At 37.2% G+C, this 16402-nt stretch overlaps 1 protein-coding gene across 8 annotated transcripts in view; it reads right to left on the bottom strand.

The window, feature by feature from the left end:
* The window catches only part of MEF2A (myocyte enhancer factor 2A), a 99075-nt gene that overhangs the window by 21734 nt on the left and 60939 nt on the right, over positions 1–16402 (bottom strand). For 5 of the 8 annotated variants that reach the window (XM_082321151.1, XM_082321150.1, XM_082321152.1 and 2 more), the window contains exons 4-6: positions 4722–4871; positions 1278–1497; positions 1006–1065 (exon numbers count right to left, since the gene is read on the bottom strand). In XM_082321151.1, coding sequence (XP_082177277.1) covers positions 1006–1065; positions 1278–1497; positions 4722–4871 — 430 coding nt within the window. Of the gene's footprint in view, positions 1–1005; positions 1066–1277; positions 1498–4721; positions 4872–4936; positions 5069–16402 lie in introns of all 8 variants that reach the window. The other 3 variants (XM_082321157.1, XM_082321155.1, XM_082321156.1) reach the window with 3 other exon arrangements.

The following is a 16402-nucleotide window of genomic DNA, read 5'->3' as shown; positions in this document are numbered from 1 at the left end:
GTTGCAGCATTTTTTATTCATAAATTCAATTGCCTGACTTCTTCTTCAAAGAACTTTTTCCCAGTTGCCACACTAAGTAGCCAGTGGGCAAATACTGAAAGGTCACCAGTTGCTTCTCTAATTCCTTGCTATGAACACATACCAAGGAGAGTTATGTGTATTTCCAAAATTGACCTTCAGTTACCAAGACATCTCAAGGAATGGAAGGAACATGAAGGAAGTGGGTGAACTGTCATTTATTTTGTCTCTCTGTGGCATGATAAATTTCAATGGCTGCCTGCCCTCTATCAGAGTACTAAATTTTGTTTAGGGGAGACAAAATACTATTTAAATGAAAAAATGCTATCACATCTTTGTACTGAAGACCATAAAATACTGTGAATTTGATTTTTGGCAAGATCTCGAATTTGTTTTTGAAAGAAATTCTGATCATCTTCCAAAATTAAGACAGAACCTAGCTATCAGCTTCCAAGATTTATTGCCTTCTTTGTATAACTGCTACAAAATAATTAGCAAGATACACATGGCAATACAAACAATACAGTCTGTATTTTCTTCATTTTGATTGACACCACAACCAGTATCAAGCATCCGGGTCTTGTGAATACTAAAGTTGAGAACACAGCTGTTGTCTTTAGTGTAATAGTTTAGTAAGTGCAGTGAATTTTATACAAAGCAAGAAACTTCACGAACATAAGATCTCTTTAGAGTGCTGTAATTACACCTGTAGAGAAACACAAAAGCAAGAGCAGCATGCTACTACTAAAAACCACTGCAATAAAAAAATGCAAATATTACCAAAGTGGAAAGGGCACGGCAGTAAAAAGTTAAATGTCTGAGAAGAATTTACAAGAATTGACAATTACAAGGCAACTAAGAAAATTATGACCTTTGTTCTTCCACAACCACTTTTTCAAAAGAGTCAAAATAAAAAATTGCTTTTGAGTACCTGTGAAACTAAAACCACAATAGTATTTTTCAACAAAGACATGATACCACACTTACCAACTGGACTGGTACCAGCTCCATTTGGCACTGTGAGGTCAGTTGTCCCCAGCATTCCACCTAATGAAAATAGGTGAGAGCATTAAACTAACTTACTCTCATTACATTATCATATCATTTTGTACTTCAAAACTTAAGCCATTAAAAAAAAAAAAGAAAATGCACCAATACCATTAAGAACTTGTTACTTTGTTGTTGTTGGTGGTGGGTTTTTTTATACCCTCTTTTTATTTTTTTATTAAAAGGAAAGCACAACAGTACTGAAATCTTACCTGCGTTGCCAGTGCTCGGTGGTCTCTGAGGGGCCCCAGGTGATACGTTCCGATGCAGGGTGGTCTGAGGTGGGGAGAGCATGGTCGTGTCCGTTAACGATGAACTGGCTGCCAGTGATGGGGACACAAGGGAACTCCCTGGGTTACTGTAGGTTAAAGTGTTGGGATTGGACACTGGAACTGTAACCGACATCGAGAAGTTCTGAGCAGGCAAGCCAGGCTGGAGGAAAGACAACAAGGAATACACACAAGACAACAACATTAGCCTTAACTATGTTTGGAGAAATAGCACATTATAAAAACACACATTAAAGTTTGTCAAGAATTACTCAGGTTTAAAAAAAAAGTTAATTATGTTAGTTTTTAAACTCTATTAAGCATACAATTTTAAAACATCCATTTGTTGTAGAGTATGGTGTTAAACTCTTATACATCATATAAATACAGTTCCAAAAGAATTACTCATAAACTTCTAAAATACTGAAAGTTCAAATACAAAAAAATTGAAGATATTCATATGAATTTGCAAGCTCAGAAATACAACACATTTATCAGTTAATTTGGATTATTACAAAGCAATGACAAGCTAAACATGTCTACAAATCAATGAACTGCTGCACCTTCAAAATGTAAGCATAAACATGCATATTATAAAACAGTTATTACACAAAAAAGAAAAAGTTAGTAATAACATTTTCTATTAATAACCTTGCCAAAATATTGCTACTAATCACTAAAACTTTTTCTTTTTCAACAGACTAAGAAAAGTAAACAGATATTTAGAAATTCACTAAGTTGAGTAATTTGAAATTAAACATTTCAATGATCATTATTCTGAGCTGTGTTCCACAAAACCCCACTCCATCTTGCTTTTTTGCATATCTCATTTTTTTAAATTCTAATTTTTACAGCATTATTTAAAAGGCAACTATTTTTCTGAAGTGTGTATGATTGTTATTCAACAACTCTTTGAATCAAAAGCTTAGATGCCTGCCCATCTATGGTACTCATTTGGTTATGAGTAACTTCTTCGGCCTTTGTCTCATTCCTATCCTTTGACAGTGATGAGTTTCTGAAACAAAAGGGACTATTTTCTTTCACAACTCTCATAATTACCAGAAACAAAACCATGACAGGTACAATTTAAAGGTAAAAATTTGGTAGTATTTATTGACAGAACAGAGAGATAATAGTTTTGATTTAGAGGTCAAATACAGATGACAAACATTCATGACCTAGCAAGTATACTTAAAAAGATGCACTTTTGTCAAGTGCAGCTTAAAATTTACTTAGAATGATACTTCTGTATGACAATTTTGATAATATTAGAAATACAACAATAACTATACTAATTAAAAGAGCATAATACATTTTCTACAAGAAAGAAAATCTCTTACTAGTGCAAGCCAGCGACAGCGTCCCTACTGAAGCATTCCTAAGAACAATTATCAATTTTTGGCACAGATGGAAGGAAAAAGTAATGAAGCATAGCGACGTAATGCTAGCAAATCATTCACAGTATCTAACTAATGACAAGCTGTACTGGTATTTGTTTTCTCAGGACAACTACTTCAAGAAACTACTTAATATCTACCAAAAAAAGGTTGTTTTTAAACAGCATGCTGTCAAGTAAGTCAAACTAAACTTGAAATACCTGAAGTATGCTTAAAACAATGCTAGAAGCTAGAAGCAGTTGGAACATTTTTTTCCTGTAGGTTTCTCAATATAGAACTAATAAATGACAGCTTCCCCCCACACCTTACAATAAAGGCTGCCTCTGCCCATCTATGGACTCATTTGATTATGACTGAATTCTTCACGCTTTGCCTCATTCCTATCCTTTGACAGTAAGGAGTGCACTGGAACAAAAGAGACTATGTTCTTATACAGACCCCTAAGTACTGGAAATAAAACCATAACAGGTCCAATTTAAGCTATAAATACAGAACTATAGAGCTAAAAAATAATGTTGCCTTTTTTATTTACACTGATGTCCACAGAGCTAAAAAATAACGTTGCCTTTTTTATTTACACTGATGTCCACACAGACAATTTAAGGCTGTTCATGAAGACCACAGAAAATCAAGGGAGAGCAATTTAGCTGTGTTGTACTGAGAGATGAGGCCTGAAGAAGATGCCTCAACACAGAAATGTTGGATATCAAAAGCTTCAAAACAAAGCAGGAACAAAAGATATTGGCTTCATTCAAGTACAAAGACCTTGCTAAAAGAAGTGATGCTGGGTGTCATGACTGTCAGTTTGCTGTTAAGTCCCCAGAGATGGCCTTACTGCTCTGAACAATGAAATAATTTCTAGTATCAGCAAGTCATTTGGGGACACACTACTCGATTACCCCACGGTCAGTGCCGATTCACCTAGCCAGTCCCTTTACTTTAATTGATACAAGATTTGCAACGTTGAAAAGTTCAAAGGCTGTGGCAGAGCCCTGTATTAGTTTTCCTAGAAAATACTTCCCCTGTAATACTCAACACTAATTGGTTTTTGTAGATAGAAACTAAATACCATCATGTACACCTCCACGAAAAACATGCAGAATTTACACTACTGTTATCCCCAAGCTTCTTGAGTTCTGGAGCCCAATAATTCTCTTCCAAGTGTCCTTCTCCACTAAATCTTCTTTTTGCCTTAGACCCCCAAATTGAAGTGGATGTATGAAACTGAGGAAAACATGAATAATCTGCCCAGTAAATACATGGGGTTCAGACAATGACAATTTAATTTTTGAATTAGATAACACTAACATGAAAAATGATCCTCTGATCACACTATAGGATAGATCATATCGTTCTAAAGCAGTGAAGTGACTTATGGCTGCAAATGGGTCAGGCACTTGCGACAAAATTTTCAAAGATCTTTCAGTATCCAAGGAAGCATCTGTTAGGATTTCAACAGGAGTAAGACACCAATCTTTTGAGGCTCCCATTGTGCACCAGTCTTTATCTTTAAACGTCCAAGTAACTTTCTACATCCAGTCTTTAGCAAAATAAATTCCACTGATTTGATGACAAAATTAATCCAATTCTATTTGCCTGCTTGTAACATATTGTAAAATCTTGATCAACAGACAGATAAAGAGCTACAAGATGTAAATAAACTATCCTACATCCCACGACAAAATCTATCTTTATAAAAATATTTTAGGTAGGATTAGGCAATACAGCTAGGCTCCTGAAATTTAGAAATGTTACCTCATGTTCACAAGATATGAAAAACTGTGAGTGCAAAAGAGAAGCTAGAGATAAATCTTCTTATTCTTTAAAGTAAAATGTATTTTAACAAGATCAAGTATCAGCATCTCATTTTTCCTCAAAATACATATATTCCGTTCTCAAACCATCACATCCTCTTGTCTTTGCAGTGGTATTCAGTGGTAAGCAAACACTGTGAAAATTCTCATGCATGTAAGAGAAGCACAAACCATACTTTAGTACTCACTGCGATTTTATGATTCCGCATCATATTATCAAACTCTTCATTAATTTTTTTATATTTTTCTTCTGTATGTGGCGTGAGCACATATGAAGTGTCAGGGTCCGGGCTGTCGCACCCTCTGTGTTCCTTCTTGTTCAGAGCCTAAATAATGAAGTTAATAAAAAGGATCAACAAATAAAAAGTAGAGATAAAATAAAAGTACTTACAGGGCCTCGCTTGAAAATAAAATCACTATCTTCATTTAGTTTGCTGAATCTGTCCTCCGATAGTGGACTGTGCTCAAAGTAATCGTCAGCATCAGGGCTCTCACAACCATTAAGGCCTTTCTTTCTTAAGGTCTGAAATACAATTGGAAAATTCACATACAAATCATACTAACTTGCCAAGAAGTTTTGTATACTACTGAATCATTCAGAGCCACTGAAACTACATGAAACTGTCACAGACAAAACTCACTGTTCAACAGACAGGCTTAGTCTTTCAAAATAGCGGCATAGTACACAAACAGAAAAGGTTCATTCAGAGGCACAGACTCTCCCAGGTGCCATCTCATGGGTAACTTTAACCTACACCCACTTCATCTCTCCAGTGTTCCGTGCAAAACCATTTTTAGATACTGGCTGATGGAGGAAAGTTGCCTGACATACGAGGAACATTCAAGCCCATAGCAAAGGAGTTAATGTCATCACTGGTAATTAAAAGCCAGTTTACTGGATCTTTAATAAATTGACTTTAGCATCCCAATTTTAATATTGACATTTTGAAGAGCATACAGTTAAACTCTGAAAACACAGTGGCTAAAATTTTCGATCTAATTCAACAACTGCAGTACATTAATACATGTAACACTTGGTCTCAGTAGTTTATAAAGGCAGGATTTTCCTGCACTTCTGTCATCCTGCATGATAACAAGAACTGCAAAAAACTATAAAAAGAAATTACATAACCCCTCTCTAAAATTACTTAGTTTGCTAAATGTAAGTTTTTTCAGGCTCCTTTAGACTAACTTGATGCAACTGCTTTATTGGGCTACTTCCTGCTTTCTGATGGAGAACTCGCATCAGCATCCCCTGGAAAAAAAACCCAAACTGGTCTACAATGTAGGCATTACAAATAAGCTACTGAAAGAAAGGATGTGAAACTATAGGTCTCGGGACCAAATTTTAAGCGAGATGTGTATTTCTTGTTGGTTTTCTTTTTCACCCTATTACACAATCAGAAACCTTTCTTTGCAAGTTCTCATTTATAACAAACCAAGATTTAAAATGCTACCTATGGAAAAATCTTTAATGTTTTTAAAAAGTTTCAAAAGCAAAGCAATATAAATTTTTTAAAAGGTACACATTAGCAGTATATAAGACAGCAGTAGGATTATGCAGGCATGAGGGGAGGTGTGCGTTTTCTTTTTGCGAGAAATTTATATTCTATTAATTTTACAGTAAAAACCCTAAAGATTTGAAACCTGCACACTGACATTCTCAGCACCATAAAGAAATTGCATTTGTTTTCCTACAGAAGATTTATGTTTCCGTAACACACTGAATTTCTGATTAAAAAAACAAACTATGTTTTAGTTTAGACTATTCATTAGCATTTTTTCTTAGTGCTATCTACTAATTTTTAGTAGAATAAAAAGTACACAAGACTTTCTCACTATTCATATACATGCAAAACATTGACTATTTCTACTCTGGTTTTAAAGCAGTACTTGAAAATTCAATTACGCCGCCTGAAATTCTTTAATACCACAGGTCACCATAAGCTAGAATTCCTTCTCAAGTTTCTTGGCTTGCTCCGCGTATCCCACACAGTATCTGGAACTCCCACAAAAATGTAATCACTAAATCAGCATATGGGGAAAACAGGTGTAGCTTCCTCCAACACCTGTCACGGCACTGATCCTGCTCCCCGAACCAATCAGCTGGGCACGGATAGGGACTTGGCCATACAAGGGCCGGCTGGTCGGCCTCTCAAGGTCGGAGCCTCTTATCCCTCTCTCCCGGCCCTTCCTAACAAGTCAGCCTGCCAGTCGTCTACACTTCGGTATCAGGAGGGAAAATGTTAACACTGTATAATCTGGATCACACTTAACCCCTGCAACCCACAGAATTCTGTAAATAGAATCCAAATGTATCTTTACATGGTGCTCAGCGTCAACATGCATACGCAGTGCCCAAGACACGACTAGAAGCTGTATTTAGACACTACAGAGAAAGACCTTGCAAGAAATACACATACTGTCCAGTTCACCAACTTTGAGAAAAATATTAGAGCAATTTTAAATATTGCAGCATGGCAGTTTCACTAATGCTCCTTTCAATATTCTAAAACAATCAAGTGAAAGCTTTTAAGTATAACGCTGCCAATTCATCCTCCCGGATCTGTCTGAAAATTATACTTAAAGTTCTAACATAGAGGAAGAGATTTAGTTAAATATAAAAATGCATCCTTCCTCTTGGCGACCGGTTATTTTTATGTTTGATAACAATGGGGTTAACTCTGCTTTGACTCATGAGGAAGGAAAATGCCTCAGTATCTCCCGTTTAAGATTCTGGAAACCTTCACTCCAGATGGGGTTCCTGTCATTGTGGAAGGATTTAAGCCACAGTTCACTGTTACAGATAAGAAGTCTGGGTCTGATATCCAAAGCTCTGTCTCCTTATCGCTAAAACACGAACTGCCACTTTGAGGACCTAACCATAAAAAGACTGCCAACTTTATCATTGCCCAGTAACATAATAGTAAAACATTTCTGCTCCGTGGCTCGTACGAGCAAGTGGAATGCTGTAATCTGTTCACACGGCCAGGCGAAGCCTACGCAAGGCAGCCCGGCCTCTGCTTTCTCACAGGCTACAGAGTGAGACACGATAACAGGCCCCTGCTCAAGGGAAAACAAGGCAGGCTGTGACTACTGGGAATCACTGGGGGGACGCAGGAAAGCCAAGCTCCATAAACAAGTGCTGGCTCCACCCTCCAGATTCTCTACAGCTAAAATTTGTTATTCCCCCGATTAATGTAAATAAGTTGCCCTCCCTGAGCTACTTCCAAGATATTATCGTGGAGACTGAAATTTTATTAACTCTGAAGGTTGGGGGGGGGCAGGGGGAAATACCAATTAGTGAGACCAAATAGTATTTGTGCAACATGAAGAGAGTTTTATTTCTCTGCTGTGATACACAAGCTTGTTTAGAATAAGAGGTTTTGCAGTTGAGGCTAATAAATATAGAACATAAATTGTCTTACTACAAGAGGGAAAAAGAACATTACATTTCAAGTTTTGCTATTGGATGCCCACTGCAATTACCTTCTGGTGTTAAGTCTTATTTTCCGGATCATCTAAGGGAACGCGTAGCCTTTTGAGTTAATCTGTATGACTTTCCACTTCCTCTAAGACTTAGCCAAAATTACTGGAAATTGTTCCAACATGTTTGCCAACGCACTGTATTGTGCCTTCAGTAACTGAGACGTGCGGCTTTGACATTAGACTGGATCAACTAACTGATGAGATAAAAGTACTGATTTTTGTCAGAAAATAACGCAAAGTATTTATGAGGAACCAAGGCAAGCATGAAAGCTTTTTTTAAAAGAATCAAGCAAACACAACGATACAGTTGTGTGCCATACAAAATTGCTGTAGAAGTGTTCCAGATAGCTGTGGTCATCTTGATATTGCAGAATGACCCCAAAGTTTTAAACTGCTTTTGTTCCACTGTGTAAAACTGAAATATGCAAATATTATAACTGTTAGTTTAATATTCATTTATTTTAATTTTTTTTGAATGGCAGAGCTCAGAAAACATTGTATGAGAAGAGCTGAACTAGCTATGACAGGTTTAAATATTACATTCAAGCACATGGTACAAGAGCCCCAATATTTTCCTGAACATCCCCACACATATGCAAAGTAATTTTTAATTGCATTGCATTTTGCTAATTTAAGAAAAAGAATCACGCCTTGGCAAGAAGCATCTAAGGAACAGAAGAAGGGCTTCTTGCAAAACAACAACAAAAAATAATTAGCCTCTCTCTACAATTCAACATAAATTTTACGGAAACCGATAATACAGATACCAAGGAGTACAAAAATACAATAAAGTTATTTATTGTATGATCCACGAGGAACAAAGATGATATTCAACCATCACAGTGTAATTATCTCAGCATAAGCTTCCTTCCACCAAACCCAACAGAGAAACATGAAATGCAGGAGCTTTAAGCCCGCTGAGTCTCCACAGCGTGGTATCAAGTCACCACCTTCTCCAAGGCTTCTTCCAGCCCAGCTGCATGCAGCCTCTCTCACACAAACTACACTGCCTCAATATACTGGTCATCAGCAGTTCTGGAAACCAGAAACTCTGAACTAATAAACACAGATTACTGCTACCAGAGATGAAGTTAAGTGACAACCCCCAACTGTCCTCCTCCCCATGAAAGATCCTGGTTTTTTTATATCCGACTCTGAAAGGACATGTTGCTAATGGTTAAAAGAGCACAATCAGCATGTTTTGTGCTCCGATTCAACGAGTGCGGTTAAAAAGCCAAGACTTCTGCTATTAGTGATCTGGGCTCCTTACCAGCTCTGGCAAAACTCTAGAGAACTTGATTATGTCCATTGTCACCTCAGGAAACAATATTTTTCTGCCTTAAAGCAAAAAAGTAGGATGACCTCATATATAAAAAGTGTAACAAAGTGTAAAAAAGTGTCAGTTCATTCAAAACATTTTCAGTGTTGCATTTCTTGTAATATTACACAAAAAGGAAATGGTTGTTGCTATCAATGCTGCTATGTATCATGTTAACAGCTCTATTTTTGCACTTACTATTGGAGCTGGCCAAACAGGATTCTTGTTGCTGTTTCATCCCAAATCACAAGGAAAAACATTTCCAAAATTTGACTAAGATTGAAACGAAAAGTGATTTCCCTTGGAAAAGGCAAACCTTTCACTTAAAACCTGTGGCTAGTTCTGTTTCTGATGTTGCAGCCAGAGAGCAGAAAAGCTGTGAAGCAGCACAAATACTTTTTTAAAAAATTGTAATTTAGAAAAGTGTAAGTATTCCTCAGGCCCGAAGTAACAGAAAGGCTTCACTAGTGCTGCCAAATACTACTGCTGCTCCAATAGGCACGTGCACCATGGTTATCAAAAGAATAACTGATTAAACAGTTTCCCGATGCTCCAGAGGGCTGCCATGCAATACGGGAGAGGGAGAGGACACTGCTGCCACTTGCACCAAATTCCCAAGGCTCCTCACCCACAAATGCAGTAGCCAAGCACTCGCACAGCCCTGTGCAGGAGGGACGGGCCTTGAGCATCATTCTGTCATCCATGATGGGAATAATGATAAGATCGCCAAGGCAAAAGATGGTGAAGTTGCAGTCATACCAATAAAATGCAAAAGCCAGTACCATTAGCCCAGGTTGCAATAGTGCCTTTCCTACCAATGTTCAGGAATAAAGGAAAAATAGTTCCTAAAATAGAGATCCAAGGGTAATTGAGAGCTATTTAGCCATACTGGAGCCTTCAGGATCAGTCTCACATTCCATCTCTGCATAGAGATCCATGCTTTAAGGTTATTTCCCCATGCTTTAAGGCAACTGCTGAAATCTCTGTGGGAGCAGTTTGACAAGCTGACTGACAGTGACAACTTAGTGCCACAGAAAGTGCAGGATCCTAGAGACCACCCTTACACCAACTCTGGTGTTTGCTCAAGCCTGCAGCAAGTCATTTTTTCTTCACTAAAATGACACAAAAGTCTCCTTGGCCATTCTTTATTTCACTTGGTTTTGCTGGGTTTGTTTTCAATTGTAGCAGGAATAAGGTGGTTTTCCAATGGATGAGCTGAGCCCCACAGATACAAAGTAGGCAGAAGGAACGGCCTGTCCTTTCTGGCAGCAGCAAACCCTTGCCCCAGCCACCACTGATAATCACATCCTACTTAAAAAGCCACGCTTTTTTTTCTGGGATAGTCACAAAATAAAGGACAAATACAGTAGTCACAGCACCAGACTCCCACCCCGTTTTCATTCTTGTGTGAAACATCAGCGAGCGAAAACAGGGCATATTCCTTTAATGCAGTTCAGCTCCCTCCCCACAGTGGAGAGAGACTTCACCTGGCAAGAACTACGTGTATCACTACAGACTTTACGTACAGCAAAAAGTCATGCTGAAAGCATGACAATTGCTTTATTATTTGCTTCCTGTTCCATGCTATAGCCAAGAAGTTGAGCCTAAAACCAGGCTGGATTTTTCTTCTTTTGTAACACAAAATATTTCACTTTCATCACCCTGAACAATACTATGGTGTATCATCCTTTACATGGGGTCATTTCTCCCCTACTATGTATAAAACACATTCAAGTATCCAAGGAGTATTTTTAGTCACTTAAAGCTATTTATAGTTTTTAGACTTCCTGCAGGTTAGTTTGGCTTCAGAAGTATCACCATTTCTGTTTCTTTTTTCTAAAGTAACAACATGGTTTTGCAAAGTCGGAGCCTGACCCTGCAGTGCTTGGTATACGAATTTTACCACTGTCTAAAATACAAGCAGGAGTGAATCCTAAGTGCAGCGTGTACATCAAAAGTGAACAGTCAGAGAAAAACCACATAATTCAACTCAGTAATGGTGTTTTGTGTTTGAAGCTCATCAACATTATTTCTGTAGGCTTTAATTTCTTTCGTTCATAGTTAGATGTACTGGATTATTTTATGTAATATTTACAAATTTTGTAAATTTTCCTCAGACTCTATTAATATTCTCAACTTCAACCACTGAAGCATCTGCAAATTTCATTATCAAGCTGTTTTCCTTCCCTTTGAGTCAGAAAGCTACTTAAGTTTAGCCCTAATACTATTCCTTTCAGTACCCCAACACATTTTCAATTACTTTTTGCTATGCTATCAGTTAGCATTTCACATTCTAATTATAGCCACAAATACATACATCCCAAAGCAACACAGTAAAGCAGAGTGATGCCCAGCTTTCAAAACTTCAGTGAAATGCACAGGAGGTCAAATTAGATTATGACAGACATTTCCACGAGCTAAGCAACTTGGAGAGCTTAACTTCTTAAAGAACAAGGCTTCACCAGTCTTTCTGGTAGGCTCCTCAACCAAAATAATGTATACCAAGTAAAATCTGAAAAATTGACATACTCTACTTTTAGCTTACTTGAATAATATTTTCCATACTTGTGCTCAATTAGTAGTGGTATTTCACAAGTAAATAACTGATATTATGCAAAAATATCTAGACATCAAAAATTCTGAGTATAGTACTTTAACAAAGTTTGCTACACTGATTATATTTCTTGGCCAAATATTATAGTATGTTAGGAAAAAAAGGAGGTTTAGGATTAATTACTTATTCCGGGGTTTTACAAACAAAAAAATTGTAAGCCTGCCTAGCAATAGGCCATAAAATACAAGGGAGAGCCCTTTAAGCACTGCTCTGCTATGTTCAGTTTTAGGTATTCATCATTTACAGATGAAAAATGTTCATGATTTGAAATTTTATCAGTGTCCCTGTTATATACCACTCTAAGAAAAGACATGGTCTTGTTTCAAATGTTGGAGCACTTCCAGTATCTGGCAAATTTTAACATGTATCCCTGGCTTGCCAAACATGAAAGCTAGCTGTCAAATTCCTCCAAGATATGATAAAGATGGCACTCAGGATTCAAACTCTCATTTATATAAAATAACACATACAAAAGGTTTTTAGGCGTGATATGGCATGAAGCTGAAAATTCTTGCTTGAAGCATCTTTGCTGTGAAACATTATTTTAAATAGATAAACCACAAGCAATTACTAAAGAATAACAATTTTATGGGCTATAAAATCCACTCCTCACCCCCAGAATATTACACAATGCACTAGACTAGAAAGTATAGGAAGGGAAGCTGCTTACTTGTATTTGTGATTTTAGAGAAACACTATCTGTAAACTCCGGACTTTTTAATGCTGACCTACAAACAAGCTGGATTGCTCATTCCTAAATGAACTTCTTGAGACTGAAAATGATTAGCAATCCATTAGCAGTGATAATACTGTTTCCACAGTGAAAGCTAAGCCAAGCTCTCTGAGTCTGATATTTGATGCATGTCTTTGTTTCACTTTCTATACAATTTACCAGATTATTAAATTTTATATCGCTGACCAGGTTTTCATTTTACCTGTTTCATAGGAAGTGCCACCTACTATATTTTTCCATTAGAGAGTACTAAACTGCCAGTCTAAGTCGATCTTATTCAATCTTTTTATTAAAAACAAAAGACAAAGTAGATCGATGTTCACCTTCAGGAAGCAGAAACTATTCCTTAGCATATAAATTAAATATATTTTATAGTCCTTTCAGGGAATGCAGTCTGCAACAAACAAAATTAATGGTAAAACCAAGCAAAACACAGTTCTTTGTTAGAATGTTGAGAGAGATATTTTATGGTATATAAATGCTTTTTTCAATCCTTACTCAAGTGGCAACATATATAGATGTACATACACATCCCCCCATATATACCTCTTCACATACTTGCAATGGTTAAAATACAAATTAGCAACAGCAGTAGCTGACTGAATGCCTCCTTTCAGCAACAGTATATTGCAGATAAGCCATATGGAACATGAAAAGTTTCCAGTGTAGCAACCCATCTGCATAATATCCTTCATAATCTTTTAGAAGTTCTTTAGTAAAAATATTATCTCCTACTCACAGTTTGCCAAGAAAAATTTTCTAAACTCTGATTACAATTCAATGATATAAAAAGAATGGGTTTCTTTTGGTCTACCTGCCTATGCAGTATTACTATTTCAAACATTTCTTGTGCTGAATTTCTCCTTACAGCTTGAAAATTGGAAAGGATAACAGAAACTATTCAAAGTCTTGGTATTCAGGATAACTTAGTATTATCAAAACAGTAATGACGGCACAAAGAGCAACTATTCCCAAAGAAAATGTTTAGTGGATTCTAAGGATTTGTACAATTGTTAAAATAGCATTCACACGTAAGACTATGGGAACTGGCTACGCTAATGTCTACCAGAACGAGCTTCAATTACCTTCAATATTGGCCTGGAACTGCCATTTTGTTTCACCTAAAGAGGTGTCCAACTGTATAGACAAATAGCTAAAGTATGTGCAGGTACATGTGTGTGCTCGGAACAGGTGGGGGGGGGGGGGTGTGCACACGCATACAGGCATTATCCCAGTTCATAACATTACTGCAGAATATTTACCAAAAAAAAAAAGCTGAATAAGACAACTGAAAGCAGGTACTTGAAAACACCAACTGAGATAAGTATGTACAACAGGAAGCAGCGAGCCTCTCCAGAAATAAAGTAGTAGGGTACAAGCAGATACATCTCTATTTTTACTGAATTAAAATAATTAGAATGTAGGACCTCAAGACACAAAGCTGTAATAAGTATGTCACAACTCATGTTTTGAATACTGAACTTCTCAGTTATGTGTCAAAGGAATATACTTAATATGTTTTCCCTTGCATAACCTTCACTTAGAGTGAATTATTCAAAAGCCAAAGCATCTCTTTGAAGACTGTCCTTACCTAACCTGAAAAGGGGGTGGGAAATCAAAGGTGGGGGGAAAATCAAAGGTGGGACCTAGAGAGGTAGAGAGAAAAGACTGTACAGGAATCAGGGACAGTGAAATATGAGTAAGCTTTGCTCTATCCTGTGTCATTCATGTCAACATTGGATAAAAAGTGGCTCTGGCATGCTTGATTTTTTTTTTTTTTTTTCTTTTTAACAAGTCACTATACTCAGCAAGTACTGAATTGTAAGTTAATGTAAAAAAGAGCACGGCTTTAAATGGGTTTGTTACAGTTAGAAAAGCTTTCAGTGGGACAATGTGTAAGACCTTTGATCTAAAAAATCTTCACAATATTCCCAATGAATTTGGGAGGTTTTAATTAAAAATATATTATTCATTTCCTATTGAAAGTAACTGATAAATAATTCCAGTAAAACATAATTTAAATGTTAAAATTGACACTACTGCCAATTTAACTAACTTCACCAGTGTTCCATAGTCTAATACTATAAATTACAGCCATGTAAGCTCCCACAGAAATATTACATCACTGATGCATTAACAAGATGTAGTAACTATCACTGGCAAATCACAAGATGACATTAACACGACGTGTATTGATTTATAAGTATTCTGAAGAACAAGAATGATATGATATAATAAGGGCTGTTAGGAGATTCATAGGTCTGTAACACAGGAACTACCACCATAAATACTTTGTTTATTCAGGTGATAAAACAGTTACTATGCAAAGCATACCAGGTGAAAGGATCGACATGAAGTCCTTTGTTCCGATGAGTGCTGAGAATGTTACAGCCTAGATGAGCCACACTAAGAGTAAAAGCCTGGCAGTGAACAGACCACGATCTCCACCATATGATCAGAAGTATCACACCCACGTGTCAGTTAGATGACTGGGAGGTTTTATGACAGTATGAAGATCTAGGCCATTTTTTCTTGGAGGCTAGAGACTCCCCCAGCCCTCTTCTGCAGAAGCACCATCAGTTTAAGGCCCAAACATTAAGTTTATTCAAAAGCAAAGTATTAGAAACTTCTCAACAGAAATGCAGCACGTAAACATGCGGAGGTCCAAAAGGCAACTAGGAGTGAAGCATCCTATAGATAACGCTCTCCCTCCTTTTTGACAGTTTATGCTGAAACAGTGGTTGATGAACAGCAACGATCAAGAAGCTAGCACTTCTGCTGTCCCTTCTTAACGATTGGACTCGATGATCTTAAGGGTCTTGTCCAACCTTAACGATTCTATGATTCTTTGATTCTACAAGGTGATTAATCCCTGGCAGACTGGCAGGGTTGACAGCTGAAGACACTACCAAACCCATGAGCTTGAAAGTCAAAAGCTGGGGTTACATTAACTCTCCACTGAAACCAAGAGTATCATCAGAAAGAACAGTTATTTATCTTAGCCTAGTTCCAGGAGATGCATTGTTCTGGGGTCTATTCTTTCCACGCACAGCTTGTGTAAAGTCACTCACTCTTGATTAACAGATGCCATGGTCCTTGCTTTGAAATTGCAAAGTAAAAATATACTCTTCTAACTGTCAATACAGAATTTCAAAAGCACTAAATTCTGCAGCAACACAAGGGCTGCAGAATACGAGACCAGCACAGCCTGAAGAACTTGTTAACACAAGTAAATAATTATGTCTTTGTGTGACTGCCTGCATGAACTCCAGCATTAACAAGCAGCGAGCTGTTGCAGATTTTCTTGGAGTCAATTTTCAAACCTACTTAACACAGTGTCTCCAGAACAGCTAAATCCAGAACCCGATCTTTGATACGCGTTTCCCGAGCAGTGGGTGTGAGAACTGGACTTTGTGTGTCTGCCCCATAAATTTAGAAAAATAAAAACATTCTCCAAACACACTGCAGTTATCAGTTGGAAAACATCACTTGCACAGCTGGGAAATAAGTACAGGACTTCATAACAGAGGAGAATCACTGTTTTTATGTAGCTGACCGGCAGCACCTATTTAAATAAACACTAAAAACAGTCTCCAAAGAAAATGAGAGGTATGTGTTATTCACCAAGAATAAAAGCAATATGCAATATTTTAAAAAATAGCTGGTTTCATTGAGCTTTGATTCTTTGGAATGTGTTATCCAA

This window comes from Platalea leucorodia (genome assembly GCF_965183815.1).
Source record: "Platalea leucorodia genome assembly, chromosome: 9".
Taxonomy (NCBI): domain Eukaryota; kingdom Metazoa; phylum Chordata; class Aves; order Pelecaniformes; family Threskiornithidae; genus Platalea; species Platalea leucorodia.
This window is presented reverse-complemented; position numbering and strand designations above follow the sequence as displayed.